General features: G+C 36.5%; 1 protein-coding gene across 4 annotated transcripts in view; it reads left to right on the plus strand.

Moving 5' to 3' along the window:
- The window catches only part of DIAPH3 (diaphanous related formin 3), a 553,005-nt gene that overhangs the window by 189,804 nt on the left and 339,134 nt on the right, over positions 1 to 24,067 (plus strand). For all 4 annotated transcript variants that reach the window (XM_056109828.1, XM_056109829.1, XM_056109830.1 and 1 more), the window contains 6 exons: positions 6,704 to 6,814; positions 7,099 to 7,217; positions 7,943 to 8,059; positions 9,243 to 9,361; positions 12,540 to 12,604; positions 23,850 to 23,954. In XM_056109828.1, the coding sequence (XP_055965803.1) occupies positions 6,704 to 6,814; positions 7,099 to 7,217; positions 7,943 to 8,059; positions 9,243 to 9,361; positions 12,540 to 12,604; positions 23,850 to 23,954 (636 nt within the window). The remainder of the gene's footprint in view (positions 1 to 6,703; positions 6,815 to 7,098; positions 7,218 to 7,942; positions 8,060 to 9,242; positions 9,362 to 12,539; positions 12,605 to 23,849; positions 23,955 to 24,067) is intronic.

Below are 24,067 nucleotides of genomic sequence, written 5' to 3' on the forward strand. Positions count from 1 at the left end.
AAATATGCCTTCTGCTTGCTCTGAAGAGCTATTATCCTGATAGTATTGCCATATGCACTGTAGGGGGACACCTTCACTACCCTGAGTGATGGTTTTGCTATACTCATCCTGTGAAGATTACCCAAGAGAAGGGTCCTCACTGGCTCTACATGCATTTTTGGCAGAAATTTAAGAATCAGAGAGGGGTTGGAACTATAATATAAGAGAAGGTGTTTCCTTTGCATGTGGCCAATACGGGTTCGATTTCCAGCATCCCATATGCTCCCCTGAGCACTGCAAGGAATAATTTCTGAGTGCAGAGCCAGGAGTAACCTCTGAGGTGTTACCCAATTGCCAGATGTAACCCAAAAAGCAAAAAAAAAAAAAATCAGAATTGTCTTTTAGAGAGTAAACTGCTAACGTCCTCCCCCAACCTCCACCAGTGCCCTTGATGACATTCCTCTACATTCACTGTACCTTGATATAGATTGAATGGATTGAAGCCATCATTGGTCATGGTTGATTGGATTCTATGGAGTATTTTCCCTAAATTCGTTACTGACTAAAGGGAAAACACATTTTCCAACAGTTTTTTGATTAAAAAGCAATGATTTTGTCTGAGATAAACATGGGAAGTGAAGAAATGGGGAAGCTTGTTTCAGAGAACAAAACTTTGTTGATGCATTCTTTCGACTTTGATGCATTGATACCAATCTGTAAAGTAAAGTAAAGGCCCTCCTGTTGATCATCGATTTGCTCGAGCGGGCCCAGTAACATCTCCATTGGAGACTTTGTTGTTACTGTGTCTGGCATATCGAATACTCTCGGTAGCTTGCTGGGCTCTCCGAGAGGGGCGGAGGAATCGAACTCGGGTAGGCCATGTTTGCTGCTTGCAAGGCAAACACCCTACCCGCTGTGTAAGCTTGATTACGTAAGTTCTATCTAAATTCTTTTATTTAATCGTCCCATGGTTTCACAAAATTTGACTTACTACACTCTTTATTTACTGTTAGTAAGCTACAGATTTGTTTGCTTCAATGGACCTCCTGTTTTCATTATCACTAGCAAAAATAATTCAGATCTTATTATTTCTGTACTTACAAGTGAAATGCATAGCCATTGTTTTGTTTTTCTGTGGTGGGGAGGGAAAGAGATAAACACATATAAAATTTGCCATTTTGAACTGTTTTTTAAATGAACAAGGCTGATCACGTTGTTTTGCAACTATCCTATTTCAGGCTTTTTAATATTTAGTGTTTACAGTGGACAGGAGGTGACCTACATAAATCTCTTTAGGATTTAGCCAACAAGAGTGCTTGGTAAGTCTTCCTAGGTTAACTGTAAATTTTTCTCTAATCTGTAATATAGTTTTCAAAAGAGCATAAGCGACAACTGTAATCCAAGCCGTTCGTGTTTTTGGAACAGTTACTAGAGAAAAATTGGTTCCAAACATGTTCAGATATCCAATGGTGATGTTGGTCTTAGTAAGTCTCTCATGGCTACATATTAAAGTTCTGAAGGTGGTCACATTTAGAGTAATGAGGAAAAGTGAAAATTTTATGCTAAAAATGAACTTTCAGTTATGGTACTTATGAATCAGCCAATTTGGAAAGGGCACTCTTGCTGAAACTTGCTTTGTAAAATAACCGCTGTGGTAATCTCTGTCCATTGAGAAGAGATTTGACATGCAAGGGACAAGGGACAATGCATATGTAGGAACCTGAAAGGAAGTTTGCAGAGGCTTTGAGATTTCAGGCTCAATGCAAAATGCATGCATAACCCCAGGTAAAGGGATGGCAGTGTGTGAGACTGCCATGCAGTTCTGAAAAATTTCTAGCAAAGTGGTTAGTGAACCCTTAAAACCCCACGTCCCGCGTGTTCAGGATGATGCCTCTTTTAGTATTCTTGCCATGTTCAGAAGTTGACTGGGAGCAATCCACAGGAAGTGTGGCTTCAGCTTAAACATCCTGATGAATTTCAAAGGAAGCAATGGGGTCTGTTGGCCATTTATGCTTCCTGCAAATCAGTGACTGAGAATTGTAATCTCATGTGCTACTCAAAGATAGTGAAATTTTTTCATTACTAAATTACTTCAATCATTGTTTCATTGAATTAATTCAGATTGGATCCTTGAAAATTTGAATCTTATTTTTCTCAAGTTTAGAAAGTAGAAGAAAATTCCTTTAAAAAAATAAAGAAATCGAGTTACCCATTATATAGATAGTTGAGAGTAATTAAAGTATCAGGACAGAGTAGAAAAAAAATCTCCTTTGATTTATAATTAATTTACTTTGAAATTTGTAATATGACAAATATAATATTGGGTAGATTTTTGAAGTAAATGATAGGGTAAAATGTCTTGTGGATTTTAACCAAGCTTATTTCTTTTTTATTTTATTTTAGTCTGAACATAATCAAAATTTATCCACTTAGTTTTCCCCAGACAAAATCCAAGTTTTTCTATGATTGTCACATGCTGATTTGTTATTTTTAAAATATTCTTATTCCAGCCCCAAATCACTGTTAAAGTTATTTTAAATTACAAATAAATTTTCTTATGTTTAATGACCAAAAATGAAGGATACAGAGTGTAGGAAAAAATGTCTTTTCCATGATGACTGAAACATTTCAGTAGGTTAAAGATCAATTTGTTTACAGTTTTTAATTATGAATATTTTGTTTTGTGGGTTATACCCAGCTATGCCCAGGAACCACTCCTGGTAGAATTGGGGGGGGGGGGCATATGGAGTGCTGGCTTGAACTTAGTATGTCCTTGTGCAAGGCAAATACCTCACCTGCTGTACTATCTCTCTGATCCCTGATTATGAATTTTTTGAGATTTATATCAGTAGGACTACTGAATCCTATGAATCAAATGTTCAGCATAAATGAAATAATATAGCAATGACTTGGCCCAAATGAAAGGAATTGAATATTTGTGTAAGCTTAACTGTTATATAAATTAAACCTAGTATAAATGAGTGGTTAATATTTTTGTTTGTAATTTACTGCCAATTTATTTGGTCTGTGTATTTTTCTTTACTCCTGCTACAGTGGACCACCTGAGAGATAAATTAAACATCCCAGAGGTAATTGCAGAGTTTCATAGCCAATTACCCAGTTAATAATTCAGTAACTGCTTATGCTCTGGATTAGGCCAAATATTAGGCCTATAAAGATGAATAAAATACACTCCTGCCCTGAGGAAGCTTTCACTCAGGAATTTAAAGCTTGCTAATGTGTCATAAGAAAATTGCAATAGTGGTAGTTTCAGCAAAATGCATAGGATAGTATAAAAGAAATTAATGCTGTTTCAGGGGGAGTGTCTGAATAAATATTTAAAAATGCAGGTTTGTTTTTCTGTATTCCTGTGCATAAATTACAACCCTATGCACTGTGCGGTTTATTTCTTGCTATTACCTCTAGTCCTGACTTAATTTTTTTTTTTTTACTGTATCTATCACTTACAGACCATTTAATTGGAAGCATAAATAAAACTGTAGAACTTTATATCTGCTGATATACTTTCCTACTTCTGTGTTGTCTACATAATGCAGTTGGTTTATTTTTTATTCTGAATTAATACATGTAAATGTAAAATTCTTTGGAGTTTCTTTATTTGCACTGGAGGCAAAATATTTCTCTGTAAGCATCATTTACTCATTTTAACTTGATAAATGTTAAATTTGATTGTGCAAAGAGAGACAGATGATTTTTGCTATGGGGTAGGGAAGATGAATGGCAGTGTAATCTGTGTCTTCCAGGCCCAGATAATATGTATTCACAGTTTCAGATAGAAAATTTATTTTAGTACTTTACTGCTACTTGTTTACAATATTAATTTAGCTTCTGAAGCTTTTTGGTTTTTTTTATGTAGCATTGCCACCATTTTGCTCATAGACACATCTACTTACATTCAAGGAAACATGTTGAACAAAGATTGAACTTTCTAAAGAGTACTTTTGCTGCTTTTACAATGCAGTCTGTTTCTTCAGCATAATCAGAAGAAAGCATCTGGTAGCCTTTGAAGAAATTGCAGCAGCCATGTGGCTGGGCTCAGGCATCAGACATGATTGTTATGTCTCAAATTTCATACTTAAACTTGTTTGTCCAGCATAGGTTCAGAAACCAATGATTAAAAAAATGCATGAATTCTGGGCCTCAGAGATACGACAGTGGGTTAAGAGCTTGCCAGTCATGCAGCTGACCCAGTTTCGATCTCTGGCAACCCCTATGCTCCCCAGAACCCCATGAGGAGTGATCCCTGATCAGGAATAATACTTGAGTGATTTCCGAGTCAGGAGTAAGTCGTGATCACTACTGGGTATGGCCTAAAATAACAACAACAACAAAAACAACAACAACAAAAAAAGAAAGATGTGAATTTTTTACCTTCTATCAATTTCGTTGAGCACAGTTGGTAGAAAAAAAGGGCATTGTTCTCGAAAAAAATACATGGAAAGAGGAATTTATAGCACGTTACCATTAGAATTGGGAAAATCTTACAGAACTAAGTTCATTTTTAAGGCAAAATCATTTTCTATGATTTTGGAGGAAAGTTTCCTAAGTTCTTTAGAATATCTCAAAATAATTGGATTATTCTTTTCCTTCTTGCAGCTCAGTTTTATGGTACTACTATTCTACAGATATCCTCTTTCTATTTATGAGATCTTTTAATTTTCATGTTGCTTTCTTTTTTAGCAGTTTTTTTGAGTTTTCTAATTTTTTTTACCTTTTCCCCAGAATCTTGGTAACCAAGAATGATTCAATTTTTATCACTGCCCAGAAACATTATTTATATGCTCTTTGTTTTGTTGTCTTTTATTTGCTGAAAAGATTGTGAGTACCAGGTAATATCTGACAAGATAGTGGAAAGAAAGCATTTTTAAAAAGTTGGCTTTTTGACATAAGCTGGTTACAGCTGGGTGAACCTGTAGTTGAACAGTAGACTCTGTTTAAAGTTTTCTCATTTCCCCCCCTATTTTTAGATCTGTTTGTCTTCCCCTTCCCTCGTTCTGGTACTTTTTTCTCTCTCTACATTAAACTTAAGTTTTGACAGAGGTGGCATACTGGTCAGGTATCACTGTTTAGATACCAAATACAACAATTAGGATATATTTTCCACCGGCAGGAACTGAGTTTTTTGTTTGTCCTTAATCCAAAACAGGATTTTAAATTCATATATACCTTGATTTCTGGAGAGAAGACAATTTAGGGAACAGCGTGAGGTTCAACATATTGATCAATAGGCTGGTGTTTTTGGATAGACTTTGGTAGAAAACAACTTAGAAAATGAATGTTATCAATGACAATAAAATGGATGTTTTTTAGAGAAAATCATTTTTGCCTTGTTATATGGATTTTAGATGAAGAAATAGATATTTCAGCCAGGCATAAGATGAAAGGTTTGGTTGAAAGATGGATTGTTAAATAAATCATGAAAAAAAAGAGCAACTTAAAGGATTTAGTTATGATTTTTTTAAAAATATGCCTTTTTTCATATACACATGCACATGTAAAACATACAGGAGTATTGAACTGTTTTGTTTTGGGGCCATAACCTGTGGTACTCAGGGCTTTCTCTAGGCTCACACTCAGATCACTCTTGGTGGGGCTTTGGGGACCGTATAGGGTTCCTACAATTGATCCCAGGTTGGCTGCATGCAAGGCAAGTGCCTTATCCTCTGGACTGTCTCATTGGCTCTTGGTTTGAACTTTTGCTAAAGTATAGAGACACTGCTTGATAAATAACTTTAATGGGATCTTTTCCTTAGTGCAGGTTTTGATGATAACATCCCTTTTTACAAAATCAGGACACGTGAGGGTTTTTGTTGCTTTTCTGGTTTGTTTCAAGGATGAAAAGAAAATTTTGTTCTATTTTTGGCAAGTGTTATTCATAATATAGGTGTGGCATTTCAACTGCAATGTGCTTAATTTATGTTACATATGTATGAAAATATCGCTTTTTTGTGCAAGAACTGAACTTCCAGTTAGGGCTAATTTTAGTTTGGGGTGGTGGCACGCTCAGGAGTGCTTAGGTGTATTCCTGACTCTGTGCTGGGGGTCGTTTTAAGGTATACTACTTGTATGTGGTATAGCATATGATGCTGGGAATTGAAGCTAGGACTCTCCTATATGTAAAGCATATGCTCAGCTGGTTGAGCTAATTCTTTAATTCATTAGGCATCAGCAAAACCTAGTGTTTTTCTGTCTCTCTCTTTGCTCAGAAGTCCTCAGACAGTCACTGGGGCAATAGCACAGAGGTTGCCTAAACCAAGTTTGACCTCCAGCATCACATGGTTCCCGTGCATACAGTTTACTCTAGGCCTTCTGGTACCTGAGCAACACCACTGAGAAGCACCAGGTGTGGTCCTTCACCATCTGAGCACTGCTTGGGAGGACTCCTGCTCCCCCATATCACTATAATGTGAAACTAGAATTCACTACAATTATTATGTATAATCACAATAATTTTCACTCAAAATTCTGTTTTTGTTCCATCCCTGCTAGTGCTAAGAGCTTACTCCAGGCTCTGTGGGAAACCATAGTGGTGCTGGGGATCAAATCTGAGCCGACCATGTATAAGGCAAGTGCCCTCTGTACTATTACATTGGCTCCTACACCCAAATTATTTTAACAGGCATTCCTGTGAAAGATATTTGATATTAAAGTACCATTTAAAGTTGCAAACCAAGCCTAATTCTTCTTGTGTTATCTATTGTAGGTGGCGTGTATGCAGCTCATCAATGCCCTTGTTACATCTCCCGATGATTTGGACTTAAGGCTTCATATCAGAAATGAATTTATGCGTTGTGGATTGAAAGAGATATTGGAAGTAAGTGGCCTGCAGCCTCCTTGTTAATATTTAAATGTGAGGAGTATTCAAGTAGGGAGAAATTTAGATCAATTACTTTCAAGAATAATTTGTCTGGGGAGATAAAAGTCTTGAGTATGAAGATCTATTTTTGAAATATAGATAAGATTTAAGTATTATTTAACACTTTCTATGCTTAAATTCTATAAATCAAGCTGACTGGCTTATTGTTTTTATGTGTTTTTTATTGTACTTTTTGGCACTACTAAGAACAAAACTTCATAATTTCTATTTGATATTTCTAGAATTTAAAGCATATTAGAAATGATGGCCTGGATATCCAACTTAAAGTCTTTGATGAGCATAAAGAAGAAGATTTGATTGAGTTCTCCCATCGCCTTGATGATATTAAAGCTGAATTTGAATATCCTTTTGTTCTGAAGTTTTGTCAAATATGTAGAATTACTACCAACCTCCAAGTAACCTCACTCCCTAAAGTACTAAACTTTGAAAATAATGCTGTCTCTAAACAGATTTAAAATCAGGTTTTTCTTAAAAAGATACTGGTATAAACCTTTCCTATCAATATATGTGCCTTATGAATACAGGCATAGCTGAGTGGCTTGTGAATGTCCATGAGTGGATTTGATTAAATAGACCTTTTGCACATTTGTTCTGATGTTTGACCCAGCCTCCTCTTCACAAGAGTTTCTAGCATGTAGGAGAGGTCATCCTTAACTTGCTGGTTCATTCTTGTGCTACACCTTTTATGAGTCTCTAACTGTTGGCTTGCAGTTCTTTTCTTTTTTTCTGTGATATACTAGATTTCAGTTCTGAGGGTTTTTTTTCAAGGTAGATAATTCTCCACGTGTTCTCCTGGTTGGTACTCCTCCAGGATCCAATGTCATTAGAGCTGATTGTAGTGAGTAAGCTAAGCAGTGTGAGATCAACTCCTCATCACCACTGATTTTTCCCACTGTCCTGAATCCTGCCTTTCAGTGTGATCCTCATCAGTGAAATATATATGATGCCTAGTTTAGACACAGGAGACACATGATCATCTCACAGACCTGCAGGGATTAGAGGCCATATTAGTGCTGCTGTTGGGTGTGAAGATAAATAACTCCACATGATCCTTAACCAATTTACTGAAGTGCATGATGTTTACAATACAATATGGAGCATAGTTAAGGAAACTAGAGCAGAGGGATATTTTCTTTCTATTCTTCAGCACCTTTTGCTGATTCGAAATGATTACTTAGTAAGGTAAGATGTGGATTCTAATATTTTCTGTCACTAATAAAATTGTGAAATTCACCAGCACTGAACTATGATATACGAAGGAATTACTAGTTTATCATGGGATGGATAAGTTTTGGGGGTTCTTGTTGGCAGAGGGATGATTCATTTCCTTTTACAAATTTCCTGGAGTGTCCTAGACTTTGCTTATTACTAGCATTTGCAAAGTCAGAATTTGTCTTATGTAGTTGTGTTTGATGCTAATATAAAAGGGAAGTTAGGAAAAATAAGTTAGGTTATATCCTAGCCATTCTAAGCTTAAATTATTTACCTGTCTGCATGTACGTACTTGAAGCTATATATTGATACTAACACTTAATTTGGGGAGTGGTGATAAAGATGAAATGTAGTAATATAAGTAAAACTCCTAGCCGAATATATGGCATATGATAGCATGCTCAGTAAATAGTACTATTTTCTCTTTCCACTTGTAATGCTATTTTGTGAGGGAACCCAAGATTTTTGAACATAAAACCATTTTTTTTCAGGGGGATCACCTTCAGTTTAGCTTTTGTGAAATTTCATTCTAAATATTATGGGTAGGACTCTGTCTTTAACTTAAGGTTAGGAGAATTTTGTAGAAGTGCTTAGGGGACCATACAGGGTGCTGGTGGTTGAACCCAGATTGGCTACTTTCAAGGCGAATGCCCTACCTGCTGTACTATTACTCCAACCCTTCATTGACCAGATTTACTAAAAATAGTTTACTGAATGATTTTAAAAAATGTACAGACATTTTAGAAAAAAACAAATTGGGTGGCAGTGTTTATATTAATCAAGTTGGTTAATGGTAGCTATTTCAATATGATGAAATTTGATGTCTACTGTAGACTTGTTTGTAAACATATTTTACTTTATTTTACTATTTCTGTCCTGATTATGTGTTAAGCCAAGAATTTGATTTTGTAAGAAAATCATCTCTAAAGTACATTAAGTAGGCTAAAGATTATAAAAAAACAAAATTTAAAATCAATGGGAGGAAAGTAATAACAATTGTATTTGCTTTCATTCTTAGGCTAAATCTGTTTTGTCAGCTGTTGAAACTAATGCTAAATTATTGAATGTGAAATTACGCATCCCCAAAAAGCCTTTTATATTGATTTAAAGTTTTAATAAATAGAATTACATTTACTCTTTTCTTTGGTTTTAGGCAACAGTATTTCAAATTAATTGATGAGTGTGTGTCTCAGATTGTATTGCATAAAGATGGGATGGATCCTGATTTCACATATCGAAAAAGACTAGATTTAGATTTGGGTCAATTTGTTGGTGAGTATTTTTTAAATGAGGATAACTTTTATCCCACGGGTGAGCCTCCAGACTATGGTTATGGTCCTATGGACTACGGATTCCTGAGGTTCTTTGGTTTTTCTTTCTATTAGTTAAAATTATTACTGCTTGTGATCCTAAGACAGTATTTGCTTTTTTAAAATTGTGTTTGTAACTGCACAGACCATCCGATACATTGTGGGTAAGATTGTGGATGCTTTGTCCTGAATTAGGGCAGTGCTACAAAACTATTAGTAGTCCTTGTATGTATTCTTCTCTTTAACAACAGCAAAATAAAATCATCTGCTTTTTAGCTTAAAATGTCTTTGATAAAAGACAAAAATGTTTTATTAAATATCTGTCCTTGAGTGCATCTTTTAATAATCTTAGATGCAAAACAGAATATGCCCATGAAACATAGTGCTGTGTACCTAAATACAACAAGAAAAGACTCGTGTAATGGTTGGAATTGAGAGCTGAGCTGGATGCTTTATTTTTATCTTGCAAGAATGATTGTCATACAATCTGTGGCTACTCAGACTTGAAAGCTTGGCACACACTTTCTGAAAAATGAAATGAAAGTGTCTGTTTCCTCAAGGAAACTGACTCAAGAATTTATTATCTATGATAGCATTTGAAAATTCAAGTGAAAATTCACTTATATCCACTCCTGTCAGCCTGACAGCTTCCCAGGACTAAAACATTTTTCTGATGGGTTAGTGATACTAACTTTTATGATTATTTTGATATGATATAATGAGTTGTTTCAACATTTGAAGGGACCTGCATGGCTCTGCAAACCACTCTTTTCCAAATGACCACAACTTGATGTTAATGCTTCTACAAGGGTAAAAAAACACTAGAGGGTTTAATGTAAAAGTACTCAATGCTCATGGATAATGCATTTAATTCCAGAGTGATAGGACAGCGATAGGGTGTTTGCTTTGCACGCGGCCAACCCGACTGACTCGGGTTCAATTCTTCCACCCCTCTTGGAGAGCCTGGCAAGCTACAGAGAGTATTTTGCCGCCTGCACCGCAAAGCCTGGCAAGCTACCCGTGACGTATTTGATATGCCAAACACAGTTACAACAAGTCTCACAATGGAGATGTTACTGGGCCCACTTGAGCAAATCGATGAACAAGGGAGGACAGTGACAGGGACAGTGACAGTGATCTACTATTTAAGAAGTTAGCACATGTCTCATTTATCTAACACTAAAAATGTATATCCATTATTTGTGTGAGGCTTTATTTTTTATGAGTCTAGGGAAAAGCATAGCATGTATAAGGAACTGGATAATATCAATGAGATTGAAAAAGCAAATCCTTGTTTTTCTCCACAGGAATTAAGTGATTAGATGAAATTCCTTGGATTGGGAGGGGCAGAGAAATGAAAAAAAAAAGTCTGTTTTTAACTAAAATGTACAATAGTTTTAAATAGTGTAGAGAAAAAGGCTATTATTCTCTGTGAACATCACAAAGCATTTTTTTCTTAAATAGTTGAGAGTTTTGAGAAATAATTCCTGAGAAGGAAATATAATCACTGAATACTGCTTGGCTATGCAAGAAAGAAGTATGTGTGCCATTTATGATTTTAGGTACCTGGAATAAACTTAGACATGCTGCAGACGATTTGAGTACAGACAATAATGCTACTGGATTTTTTTTTTTCTTTTGACGAGGTGAAACAAGCCATGATATTGATAAATGGGTATGCCTATGTACAGAATGCTTCGCATTGAAAATGGAACTAGAGGTGCTGTTGATGTAACAGGAATCAGAGGTTAAAGTATTGTTTGCCAGAGTAAAATAACAAAATGATACAACAGAAGGAATAAAATAGCTCTGCACTTTCTAGAGTAGGAAATATGTCTCAGTTAAATCAAGAAAAACTATGCAAGTTTTAAGGAAGCCTAGCTTCTTTAATTTATAATTAATTAATTCAGAAAAGCTTGTTAGGGGTCACATTTAGGAGATGGATCTGGACTTTGGATGCAGTAAGTTGATTATGTTAGCATTTTATTAACTCTTTTGTAATAACTAACTTTTCTCCTTCCAGTTTCACTGAGCTATAATTGACATGCATACTGTAATTTTCAGGTGTATCCTAAGAGTAGTAATTTTTAAAAATCACATTTTATTGGAATGAAGGGATGCAGTGTATAACGTATAATTCAGGGCAATCACTTCTACATGGTATCATGTGTATGTATATATATATATACACACACACATATATATATAATCTCATAACATACTTAATCTACTGTGCCCTTGTTACTGAGAACTTTTTGTTTTGACTAATTTAAATAAAATTTTATAAATAGTATTGTCCATATGCTAAGTGTTAAAATTGAATTGCTGGGTACAAAAACCCTTGATTTATATGCTAATATTTATCCAGTCTCTTATCTGCAAAATTCCTTCATTTTACACTCTTTATTGTATACTAGAGTCTGTTTCTCTATGGAATCTCTAAAACTTACCATTGAAGATTAATTTCTTTGCTTGTTCTCATTAAAAGATCTGAATAGAGAAAAATAAAATATTTATTCATGTGCAATTAATGAGCTGGAGCAATAGCACAGCCTGAAGGGCGTTTACCTTGCACGTGGCTAACCTGGGTTTAATTCCTCTGCCTCTCTCTCGGAGAGTCTTGCAAGCTACTGAGAGTATCCCACCCACACAACAAAGCCTGGCAAGCTCCTTGTGGTATATTCGATATGCCAAAAACAGTAACAACAAGTCTCACAAATGGAGATGTTACTGGTGCCTGCTCGAGCAAATCAATGAACAATGGGAGGACAGTGCTACAGTACTAGTAATTGTTGATTGATACTGCTCAGTTTTCTAACAGGTTAATTGCCTTCTTTTTCTTCAAAATATCTATAGATGTTAGAAATCTTGAGTATTATATGTTGAACTAATTCTCTCCTTTTGCCAACTAGAGGCTTAAAAGTAAACCTGAGGTTTGCCATTCCACTTATAATATTTTATGCTGTTGGTTCCATACTTAAAAAATTCCTCTCTCTTCCAGCATTATATGTCACTATATTTTTGTTGTTGTTGTTGCAGCATACTTCTCATTATTTCCATCATTTTTCTTCTAAACCTTTAAATTCATAATGAATTTTAAAAGGACTTGAATTTAAACTTTCTTGTCATTGCCATTTCAGATATTTGCATTGATCAAGCCAAACTAGAAGAGTTTGAAGCGAAAGCATCAGAATTTTATAAGAAAGTAAGTTACTGACTTTGCCTGGCTATGTGGGGAGTCCCTTCAGGCATGCTTGCTTTGGTCTCGTGGACTTTGCTTATCCTTTCTGGGTTTCTTCTTTATCTCTCGGCATTTGCAAAAAGCCACTCTCATTCTCAGAACATTTTATTTAAAAATGTCAACTCCCAATCCTGACCCATTCCCTGTGTTGCTTGCTTTACTTTTCCTTTGTATGTGTCATCAGTTTGACATGAAAACGTGACTCGTGCATTTATGTATCGTATAGGCCAACATCCTGCCTAGTTCTCCCTTTAACGAACTGTACAATGGACTTTCACTTGCAATGTTGTGCCTAGAACAATTTATGACCTGTGTAAGAACTGAATTTTATTTATTTGTCTTTTGGGGCCATACCCAGTATTGCTTTACTCCAATGGCTCAGCTCCCAGGGATCCTGGTGATGCTCAGGAAACCATGTTTGTTTCATTTTTCTTTTTTTCTTTTTTTTTTAATTGCGGGGGTGTTTCTGGGCCCCTTTCAGCAGTTTTCAGGAATATTCCTGGGTCTGTGCTCAAGGATAACTTTTGTCAGGGGCTGGGAGGAATATAGTGGGTGCCAGGATGGAAGCTGGGTCAGCTGTGTGCGAAACATGGGGTCTATTTGGTATGCAAGCACTCTACCTGCTCTGGCCCTTGAAACAACATTAATGGGAAGAATGTATAAATGATTGCTCAAAATGAAGAAACAAGATTTGAACATTAGAGTATTTCTTTGGAAATCATGTAGCTAGGACCTTTAAAGTTGAAATTATATCCAAAAGTTGAGAGTACGTTAAAATTGTTTTTTTTATTATACTTAAAGTTTTCAGGTTGGAACATTACAATATTTTCATTTTCATAAATATCACTGCTTTTCTTTTTGTAGTTCAGAAGTATTCCTAATCACTTAGCCACTTTCCACTTTTTGCTAGTATTTGGCACTTTTATCTCTGCTTAGAATTTACCTAGTAAGTTTTTTGTTTTGTTAACTGCTTAAATTGTGAAGATACTAAAACAAACATTTTAGCATCTTCACATTTTAAGCAGTTAACTCTGACTTTAATTATAAGGACTGGCTTCTTTCTTTGAGTGAATAATAATAGTTCTTACTGCCACCACTACAATGAACATAATACTCTAGAGGTGTTGTTCTTGTGTTAGGTACCATGTCAGAATCCACACTTTATTTTTCTATTTGTCTAGCCTTCAAGGGACTTCAAGGGAACTGCACATATTTGAAAAAATAAAGGGGCCTTCCAAGCAGTGTTCCAGGGGGTATAGGGATCACTGTTAGGGATCACTGTTGGTGACACTTGCATATTAAAGCCTGGTAGAGTTCAGGGGACCATGTTGTACTGGGTTTCAAACTTCCTCCCCTTAATATGGAGGACATTCATCCCTCACCCCTGAGCTATCTCCTAGATCTTGAGAAATGTACATTTCCTTCAAATCTAGAGTTTCATACATTGGAGGAAAACAGACTGCTACTTAGTTACATCTCTTGCCCCTATTTTAAAGGTTTTATCCTAAAACTTAAATTTCAAATGAAAGATATTGCTTCTTTGGTACATCTACACAATGGAGTGCTACGTAACCATTAGAAAAGTTGGAGTCATGAAATTTACATACAAGTGGTACTAGATGAAAAGTATCATACTAAGCGAAATGAGTCTGAGAGGGACAGACATAGAAAGATTGCATTCATCTGGGGAACATAAAGTAACAAAATAGGAGAGTAACACCCAAGAATAGCCGAGATAAGTACCGGGAGGTTCACTCCATGGCTTGGAGGCAAGCTGCACATGCTAGAGGAAAAGGCAGCTCAGATAGAGAAGGGAGCACCAAATAAAGGTTGTTGGGAGGATCCTCCCAGGATGGGAGATGCATGCTGAAAGTAGACTATAGACTGAACATGATTGCCACTCAATGCCTCTTTTGCAAACCACAGCACCCAAAAGGAGAGAGAACAAAAGGGAATGTCCTGCCACAGAGCCGGGGGTGGGGGGGGATAGGGAGAAAGGGGGGGTGGGAGGGATACTAGGATCAGTGGTGGTGGGAAATGGGCACTGGTGGAGGGATGGGTATTCGATCATTGTATAACTGAAACCCAAGCACAAAAATTTTTAAGTCTACAACTGTACCTCATGGTGTTTCACTAATAAAAATTTTTTAAAAAAGGCAAAATTAAGGTTGAACTCCAGAATTCACAGTCTAAATACTGTGCTTTGTTGGCTTTTCTCCCCTTTCCATGGTGACTTTGCCTCTGTATAATTCTCCCTTAGCCCTGGACCAGACCATTTTAATTATTGTAAGCCCTAATGTTCAGAAGGCTAGTTTTGCTCTTCTTTGTATCCATAGTATCTGGCCTTGTACTTAGAAAACAAAATTAATGATACCAAATAAAAATAGGAAATAGAACTCAATAAATGGTTTCTCCTAAATGAAAAAAAAATACCATTTCATAAATTAAAAATAACTTAAGAAAAATGTTGTAAATGTCCTCAGAAGGCCTACCTCTTCACCAGTTAGTGGTTCTTACATACTAGGAATTTTACTGCCATTTTGGATTTACAGCTTTAACTGTGATATTGCTATTCCAAAGAGATTTAGTTTAGTGGTGGAAACAATGGACTATTTAAGCATCAAAAGTGTTACAGGTGACAGATGTTCATACGGTCAGGTGGCCTTTCATTCTGCAAACTTGTATTCCAAGCACAATAAGCTCTGTGCTCTTTATTGGAAAGCAGTTGCAAACTTAAGTACTTATTTTTAATGCATTCCACATACACATGTGCTTTCATAAATATTAGCCATATTTTATATGTGAGTGATATTAACCGCAGCTTTCTTAATGCAGTTTAAAATTTGTAAGTTTTAAAGATAAAAAGAAAAAGACCTTGTTCAAGGTTAGTTGTCTTCTTTTAATCTGAAGTTATATGTCTTAGGCATATTCAGAAAATATTTTGTGTTCTATAAAAGATTTCTTCTGCCTTAGCATTTTGTATATATCAGCAAGAACTTTTTTCTGATAGCTTTATAAGGACACATGTAAATACTTTGCTTAAGGCAGGAAGCTATCATAGTTGCTAGACACATTCTTTATTTTGGTGCATAAATTTGAAAAATGAAGACCTGAAATGTCAGAAAGTACATAGAGAATATTGAATTATCAACCTTCTTGTACAGATGCACTAATACATTTACCCCAGGGAATGAAATTAAGCAAAACCTCAACCTTAACTGTATTTCTTGACATTTTTGTGTAATTTTGTAGGTGTAATGTTGCTCTGGTATTTCTTTTTAGAGTAGGAGGCTATCATATCAGTTTTTATAAAGTACATCTTTAATGGACATTCATTTTAACCCAAGGCTATGGTGATTTGACTATAGGTATTACAAAAATGCTAAAGCAAAGCTTATATTTTATCTGATCCTTTTATAGGGTAGGATGTGTAAATTTTTCTCTTTGGTAAGTAATAGAGAACTTTTGGTATGGCCAAGTTTAGTAACTTCTTTTAGAGTATACTTTATTATGACTCTGGCTGTTTTTGATAGTTTTCTTTTAACCTTTTCTGCTTCTAAATCTTATTCTAAGATAGCTATGAAATAGGATTTTGCTCACATTGATTTTTGTGAAAAAGATTTTTCCTTTTTTTTCCCAAAGAAGAGTTTAATTTTTTTATTTCTTGCTAAGCAGAAGTAAACATTGGCTGAGGAGTCATAAAAAGGAGAATGGCGAAAAAAGACTTTTCAATGCTTTCTGATGCTGGGAGATTCAGAACTTTTAATATATGATAGTGACATAGTTATTCAATATATAAAGTAAGATTTGACAGGAATTGACTCATTACTTCCTTCAAACAAGTACTTATTGAGTTTATAAGTATAAAGAATAGGAAATATAATGCATATGACTAAAATATTTTTCTTAGTGACCTCAGTTGATATTATTGAGGGGATATAAGACATTTTTATATTTTTATATTAGTGTGGTAATTGCTGTGGTAAATGAAAGCCTTTTCTCATTCATTCAACGGTGGCTGCGGGGGATTTACTCAAGGCAATGATAGCTTTACAAGTCCTGACAAACCAATATGAGGCAACAAGGTGAGATATACAAGGAAAAATATGTATCTCAAGCTAAAAACCTTGAAACCTTGAAATCAAAATTCATCATCCTTGACATTAAACATACCAACTCCCCCCCTCACCCCCCCCCACACACACCTACACCTTTGTTTTTTGGACCACACCTAGTCGTGCTCAAGGCTTACTCCTAACTCTGTGCTCAAGAGACCATATGTGGTGCCGAAAATTGAACTTCATTCAGATGCATGCAAGGCATGCTTCTTACCTGCTGTAAAATCACTCTGGCTCTAAGCATCAACTTTATTTTTTTTATTATTATTAAAGAACCATGATTTACCAAGCACCTCGGAATCAGCTTATCCAAAGAGGTGAAAGACCTATACAAGGAAAATTACAAAACACTACTTCAAGAAATAAAAGAAGACACTAGGAAATGGAGATACAGTCCCTGCTCATGGATAGGGAGGCTTAACGTTCTCAAAATGGCAATACTGCCCAAAGCACTATACAAATTCAATGCAGTCCCTATCAGGATACCCATGCCATTTTTCAAAGAAATAGACAAAACGCTCCTGAAATTCATAAGGAACAATAAACCCCCACGAATATCTAAAAAAATCCTTGGGAAAAAGAAGATGGGTGGCATCACCTTTCCCAACTTCAAACTGTACTACAAAGCAGTAGTACATAAGACAGCATGGTACTGGGCTAGAAACAGACCTGCAGACCAATGGAACAGAGTCGTATATTATGTCACAGACCCCCAAATATTTGACACTTAATCTTTGTCAAAGGAGCAAAAAATGTGAAGTGGAACAAGGAAAGCCTCTTCAACAAGTGGTGCTGGGAAAACTGGATAGCTACCTGCAAAAAAATGAACTGTGACCTCTGTCTAATGCCAGGCACAAAAGTCAGATCAAAGTGGATTAAAGACCTCAATATCAGACATGAATCCATAAGCTACATAGAGGAAAATGTACGCAGAACTCTCCACGACACTGAAGCTAAAAACATTTTTAAGGATGAACAGCACTGACTATGCAAGTGGAAGCAAACATAAACAAATGGAACTACGTCAAACTAAGACGCTTCTGCACTTCAAAAGAAATAGTGACGAAAATACAGAAAGATCGTACAGAATGGGAAAGAATATTTACCCAATACCATCTGTAAGCGACTAATATCCAGCATATACAAGACACGAGTAGAATTGTACAAGAAAAAAACCTCCAATCGCATCAAAAAATTGGGAGAAGAAATGAACAGAAGTTTCCTCAAAAAAGAAATAAAAATGTCCAAAAGGCACATGAAAAAATGCTGCACATCACTAGCCATCAGGGAGATGCAAATCAAAACAACGAGATATCATCTCACACCACAGAGACTGGCACACATGAAAAAGTACAAAAGCAACCAGTGCTGGCGTCGATGTGGGGGAAAAGGGACACTCTTTCACTGTTGGTGGGAATGCCCACTAGTCCAGCCTTTCTGGAAAACAATATGGACAGTCCTTCAAAAACTGAAATTGAGCTTCCATATGAGCCCACAATACCACTTCTGGGAATATATCCCGAGGTTGCCAAAACGCACAGTAGAAATGACATCTGTACCTATATGTTTATTGCAGCACTGTTCACAATAGCCAAAATCTGGAAACAACCCAAGTGTGCTAGAACAGATGACTGGTTAAAGAAACTTTGGTATCAATCACAATGGACTACTGGTGCAGCTGTCAGGAGAGATGAAGCCATGAACTTTGCTTATAACTGGATAGACAAGGAGAGTATCAGGCTAAGTGAAATGAGTCAGAAAGAGAGGGACAGACATAGAAGGACTGCATTCATATGTGGAGTATAAAACGACATAGCATGAGACTAAGATAGTAGATACACGGGACAGATAGATTGCTCCATAACTGGAAGCCTGCCTCATGAGCAAAGGGGAGAAGATAGCTGGAATAGAGAAGGGATCACTAAGAAAAAGATGGCTGGAAAAGTCAGTCGGGATGGGAGATGTGTGCAGAAAGTAGATAAAGGACCAAAAATGATGACCTCTCAGGGTCTGCATTACAAACCATAATGTACAGAAGTAGAGAGAGATTATGGGAAACCATATCTGCCATGGAGCCAGAGGGACAGTGGAAAAGGGGTTTATACTGGAATATTGGTGGTGGGGAATGTGCACTGGTGGAGGGATGGGTGTTTGATCATTGTGTGATTGTAACCCAAACATGAAAGCTTATAACTATCTCACAATGATTCAATAAAATTAATTAAAAAAAAGATTTTTTTAAAAAAAATTATTAGTGAAACACCATGAGGTACAGGTGTAGATTTACAAATTTTTGTGCTTGGGTTTCAATTATACAATGATCAAATACCCATCCCTCCACCAGTGTCCATTTTCCACCACCACGGGTCGCAGTATCCCTCCCCACCAACCCCTCAAGCCCCCTCCCCCCCATCCCACTCTGCCTCTGTGGCAGGGCATTCCCTTTTGTTCTCTCTCTCCTTTTGGGTGTTGTGGTTTGCAAAAGAGGCATTGAATGGCAATCATGTTTGGTCTATAGTCTACTTTCAGCATGCTTCTCCCATCCTGGGAGGATCCTCCCAACACTTTTTATTTGGTGCTCCTTTCTCTCTCCGAGCTCCCTTTTCCCCTAGAATGTGTGACTGGCCTCTAAGCCATGGAGCAAAACTGGTACAAATCTCGGCCACTCTTGGGTGTTAGTCTCCTATTTTGTTACTTCATGAAAAAAGAACAATGATTTACAAAGGTAATTATAGTTGAATTTTAGGCATATAATTATTCCATACCAATCTCTCCATGGATGTTCCCAAATTCCTTTTCCAGACCAACCCCCTCTCCCCTTCCCCCCACCTGCCAACTTGACAGGCATATTACAGATTTTTAGTGGTTGCCACTTAGATCTCGTGTTTTGAGTTTTGTTGAATCTGTGTTTTGTGTATATGACTGGATGCGTCCAACTCTTATCACTGTTATAACTGAATCCCTGATACCTGTTCGTCCATTACTTCTTGTTCTCTTCTTCCCCCATTGATTTCTTTCCTTCTCTGTTCTCCCATCTAAACGCTGTGGTCAAGGGTTATCTAGGCATGCCCCTTTTAGCATAATATATTTTCTCATTCAATACTCTGTTCCAGAGCAAGTGAAATCATCCTTCCTTCTTCTGGTTTATTTCACTCAAAATAGTATCTTCCTGTTCCAGCCATTTGCTGCAAATTACATGATATCATTCCTGCAATTGAACAATGGGCTGGAGCGATAGCACAGCGGTAAGGCATTCGCCTTACAAGCGGCCAACATGGCCGACCCAAGTTCGATTCCTCTGCTCCTCTCGGAGAGCCCAGCAAGCTACCGAGAGTATTCGATATGCCAAACACAGTAACAACAAAGTCTCCAATGGAGACGTTACTGGGCCCGCTCGAGCAAATCGACGATCAACGGGAGGGCCTTTACCTATATCAGTTTTTAAAACAAATGAATATCATAGTTATCTTAGACATATGCTCCTTGATCATTCCTTCAGTTAAAGCTAACACTGTTTGATTCTCTAGAACTTTTTTTTTCTTTGCTTTTGCTCACTTTTTTGTTTTTTAATGATCACAGAGCCCACCTTAATTCAGGCAGACCTTCAAACATTCAGTTCTTGCTTATGTGACTGCAGAAACTACAAACCTAATGTTTATACTTCTAATATTTCCTTTGAGCCCATGTTCTATACTGTTCCTGGTTGAGTATTTCAAAATGCAGATGTGGTTATTGTATTTTTTAATAAACATACTAACAACTTTCTATGTCTTTCTAGAGAAAGAAACATCTAACATTTTTGCCAAACTCTTCAATGATTTTGTTTCCAGATACTTCTTGAGCTTTACTGGAGAATTCTCATGCTCTCTTTTTTGCCAGTACAAGTGATTGCTTGCCATCTACTGATATTCCCTCTATTGTACATCTCTCAAGTTTTTCAAAACTGAGGTCAAATATCGTTGCCAGGAATCATCCACTCACCTGTAGTCTATTTCTCTGTCTGATAATTTTTGTGGCTTTAGGATTGTTTGTGTTATCAGGAAATACAATGCTTATTCAAAGTATTGACCATATTTTCTGAAAATTTCTCTTTAATATCTACTCTGAAGAATATATTGTAAGGAAATATATAGTTTTGACCTAGTTCCCATAGATTGTTGGATATCAGCCTAATGACTGACATCTTTGTTATGAAACCACTAAAGGAATGTTTTAGAAGAACATTTTTTCAAAATAACAATTTGTAGGGGAAAGATAATATCAGCTTTTTAATGTTTTACTTGTCATGAAAAGTCTTTATTGGTCAGGTGAAAATACATTTAAGGCCTGATTTTTAGTGTGGAATTCAGTTGAGAAGTGGAGCGACCTCTAGGGATTTAAGATGTCGTTATCCTGATGACTGAAGCATCAGTGTGGACATTAGCTTCTGAGAAAGGCTGAATCAGCCCAACAAAGGGATGAGAAAGAGTCCCACAAAATGCCAAATTTAAAGTGTTGGACTGAGAAAAAAGGAAACAATAATTTTTGAGTAGTAGAGGAGCTAGGAGAATCAGAAAAGTATTATGATATAAAATATTGGGGGAAGGAGATGAATATGAAGGCCTATTTGTAAGTATCTGACTATACAGCAGATATATCCAATATGAATTGTTTTTCTGTTGTTCTTTGAATTTTGTTCCTGGGGCCAAACATGGCGGTACTCCGGGCTTCCTTGTGGCTCTGTTCAGGTAGCACTGCTGGCAGTGTTTGGACAGTTGTATGTGAAGGTGGGGGTCTGACACAGGTCAGCTGCATGCAAGACAGTTGCCTTACCCTACTGTATTATCTCTCGGGCTCTATGAATAATATTTTTTAAAAGTTTATTTTTAAAAGTGAATTGTTTGTGTTAAGACGCTGTGATTTATAAAATTGTTCTTCATAGAGTTGTTTCTGACATACACTGTTCCAATGCCAATTCTACCACCAGTGTGACCTTCCCTCCACCATTGTTAGCTTTCTTCCCTTTGGCAGACGTATAACAGATTTATTTCGTAGTGCTTGCTCCAGCAAAACTTAAAGGAACAGCAAGTGGAATTATCACAAAATAAAATCAATAAAGTCAATTTGTGATGATTGATTGCTGTATGATTTTAACCTGTATAAAAAGAGAAATACAAATCACTTAATAAAACATAATGCCTATTTTTATTTACATAAATAAGTTTTCAACTCAGGCATCTAAAATATGTTGCATTAAATTTTATTTCATACTGGATCTCTTTGTAATTATGCTTTTTTTGTCAAATTAAAAAATCTTTGCTAATATATTTTAGAGTTTATATGTAATTGGTAAAGCGCAATCATATGCACCATTGTGAGCGCTGTACTCTGTACCGTGTGCTGGGAAGTTCGTCCTTTCCTTCAAAGAAGGTCCTTTAATGCTTCTCACAAAACTTATTTCAAGTTATCAATTCCCCAAACTGCCCTTGAAGCTCTGTATAGTTCCCTCAGATTGAATGATAATCTAGCTGGAGATAGTATTCTTGGTGAGATGTGTGTTTTGTGCTTTTGTGTTCTGTCCCTCCTTTCTCTGTGGTACATAGGGCCTCTCTTCATTGATCTACTGTGATTCTAATGGGGTTTTCTTTTATGTAAATTCTTTTTTGTACTTGGCTGCTTTCAATATTTTGTCTCTCTCTCTTTTTTTCATTCTAAGCACAGCATTTCAGAGTTTTCTTAGTCTGTTTATGTTGGGACAGTTTATTTCCTAAAACTGTTGGTTTCAAATCCACTTTAGTTTGCTTAGTGCTCATTATAGTGCTGTAAGAAAAAAAGTAGGAGAGGGACTTAGAATGTTTGCACTCATTATATATATATATATATATATATATATACATACACACACATATATATTTATATATAAAATAGTTGGAGACACATACCCAACTCAGTATAAAAAGGGCCTGGGGAACTGGCCTATGGTTGGAAACCTGCTACAAGTGATGGAAGGGGGAGCACAGTTAAGACAGAGAAGTCCATTATGATTGTGACAGCGGGAAATGATCACTCTGGGCAAGAATGAGTGCCGAAAGCTGGTAAAGGGATAAACATAACATTCCCGTATCTGTATTGCTAACCATAATGCCCAAAGGGACGGGGAGAGAGGTAGGCAGAAGGGAGAGGAAGGTGGAGAGAGGGAGGGGGAAGATGGGAAGAGAGAGAGGGAGAAAGATAAAGGGGGAGAGAGAGAGGAAGAGCCTGCTATAGAGGCGAGGGGGGAGGGGGACTGGGGACATTGGCGGTGGGAAATATATATTGGTGGAGGGATGGGTGTTGGAACATTGTGTGAATGAAACCCAATCCTGAACAACTTTGAAACTGTGTAACGTGTGATGATAGAATAAATTTTTTTTTAAATGGAAAGCGGAAAAATACATTAATAAATTAATGAGTTTAAAAAGAAAAAAAAGTAGGAGCCAGAGAGATGGTGTAGGGAGGAGGTAAGTTGCTTGTCTTACATGCAACTGACCCTAGTTCTCATTCCTGACATCACATATAGAACATTAAGCTCTGTCTGAAGTGGTCTCTGAGTAACACCCCCCCCCCCCCCCCCCAAACAACAATAAAACAAAACCCGGAAGAGTAAGTAGAGAAGTCATTTACAAATGGAGATAGTAATAATATCAATAAAATAATAAAATGGAGTTCTATTAAGTCTTACTGATAAACTTCAAGCAAGTTTAAAATACAGTAGGGTTTTGTAAGTAGGAATCAGGGAATTCAGTACAAATGCTTTGCTCTCTATTATTGTTACACAAAGTCACAATGATATTTAGGGACTTTTAAGAAAAATGCCAGGGTTGCAGATATCTCTGGGTGAGTTTGCTCTGCTTCGAGAAGAAGGTCACAGACTCCGTCTCTGCCTTTGTCTGCTTGCTTGCAAATGACTGATTTTGGTGGGACCTGGAGAAAGGCATCCTGTGACTTAGCAAAATCTACCATGGCTTTCATAAAAAGTTTATGTTCTGCTGACAGATCATTAGAGTCATATTTCTTTATGAAGAATAGTGCTTTCATTTTCATCTTTCTCTTGTTTTCTTTTTTCTTTCCAGTTTGAAAAAGAGTTTACTGACCACCAAGAAACTCAGGCTCAGTTGCAGAAAAAAGAGGCAAAGATTAATGAGCTTCAAGCAGAGTTACAGGCTTTTAAATCTCAGGTAAAATACCATCTCTCCAGAGTGAATTCTGGTATTGAAATCTCATGAGGAGAAAAAGGTCGTGTCATATCTTTATAGCAATAAAACGTTTAATCTTTAATTTTACTTGGGTG

This window comes from Sorex fumeus, unplaced genomic scaffold (assembly GCF_029834395.1).
Source record: "Sorex fumeus unplaced genomic scaffold, SorFum_2.1 ptg000008l, whole genome shotgun sequence".
In the NCBI taxonomy this organism is placed as follows: domain Eukaryota; kingdom Metazoa; phylum Chordata; class Mammalia; order Eulipotyphla; family Soricidae; genus Sorex; species Sorex fumeus.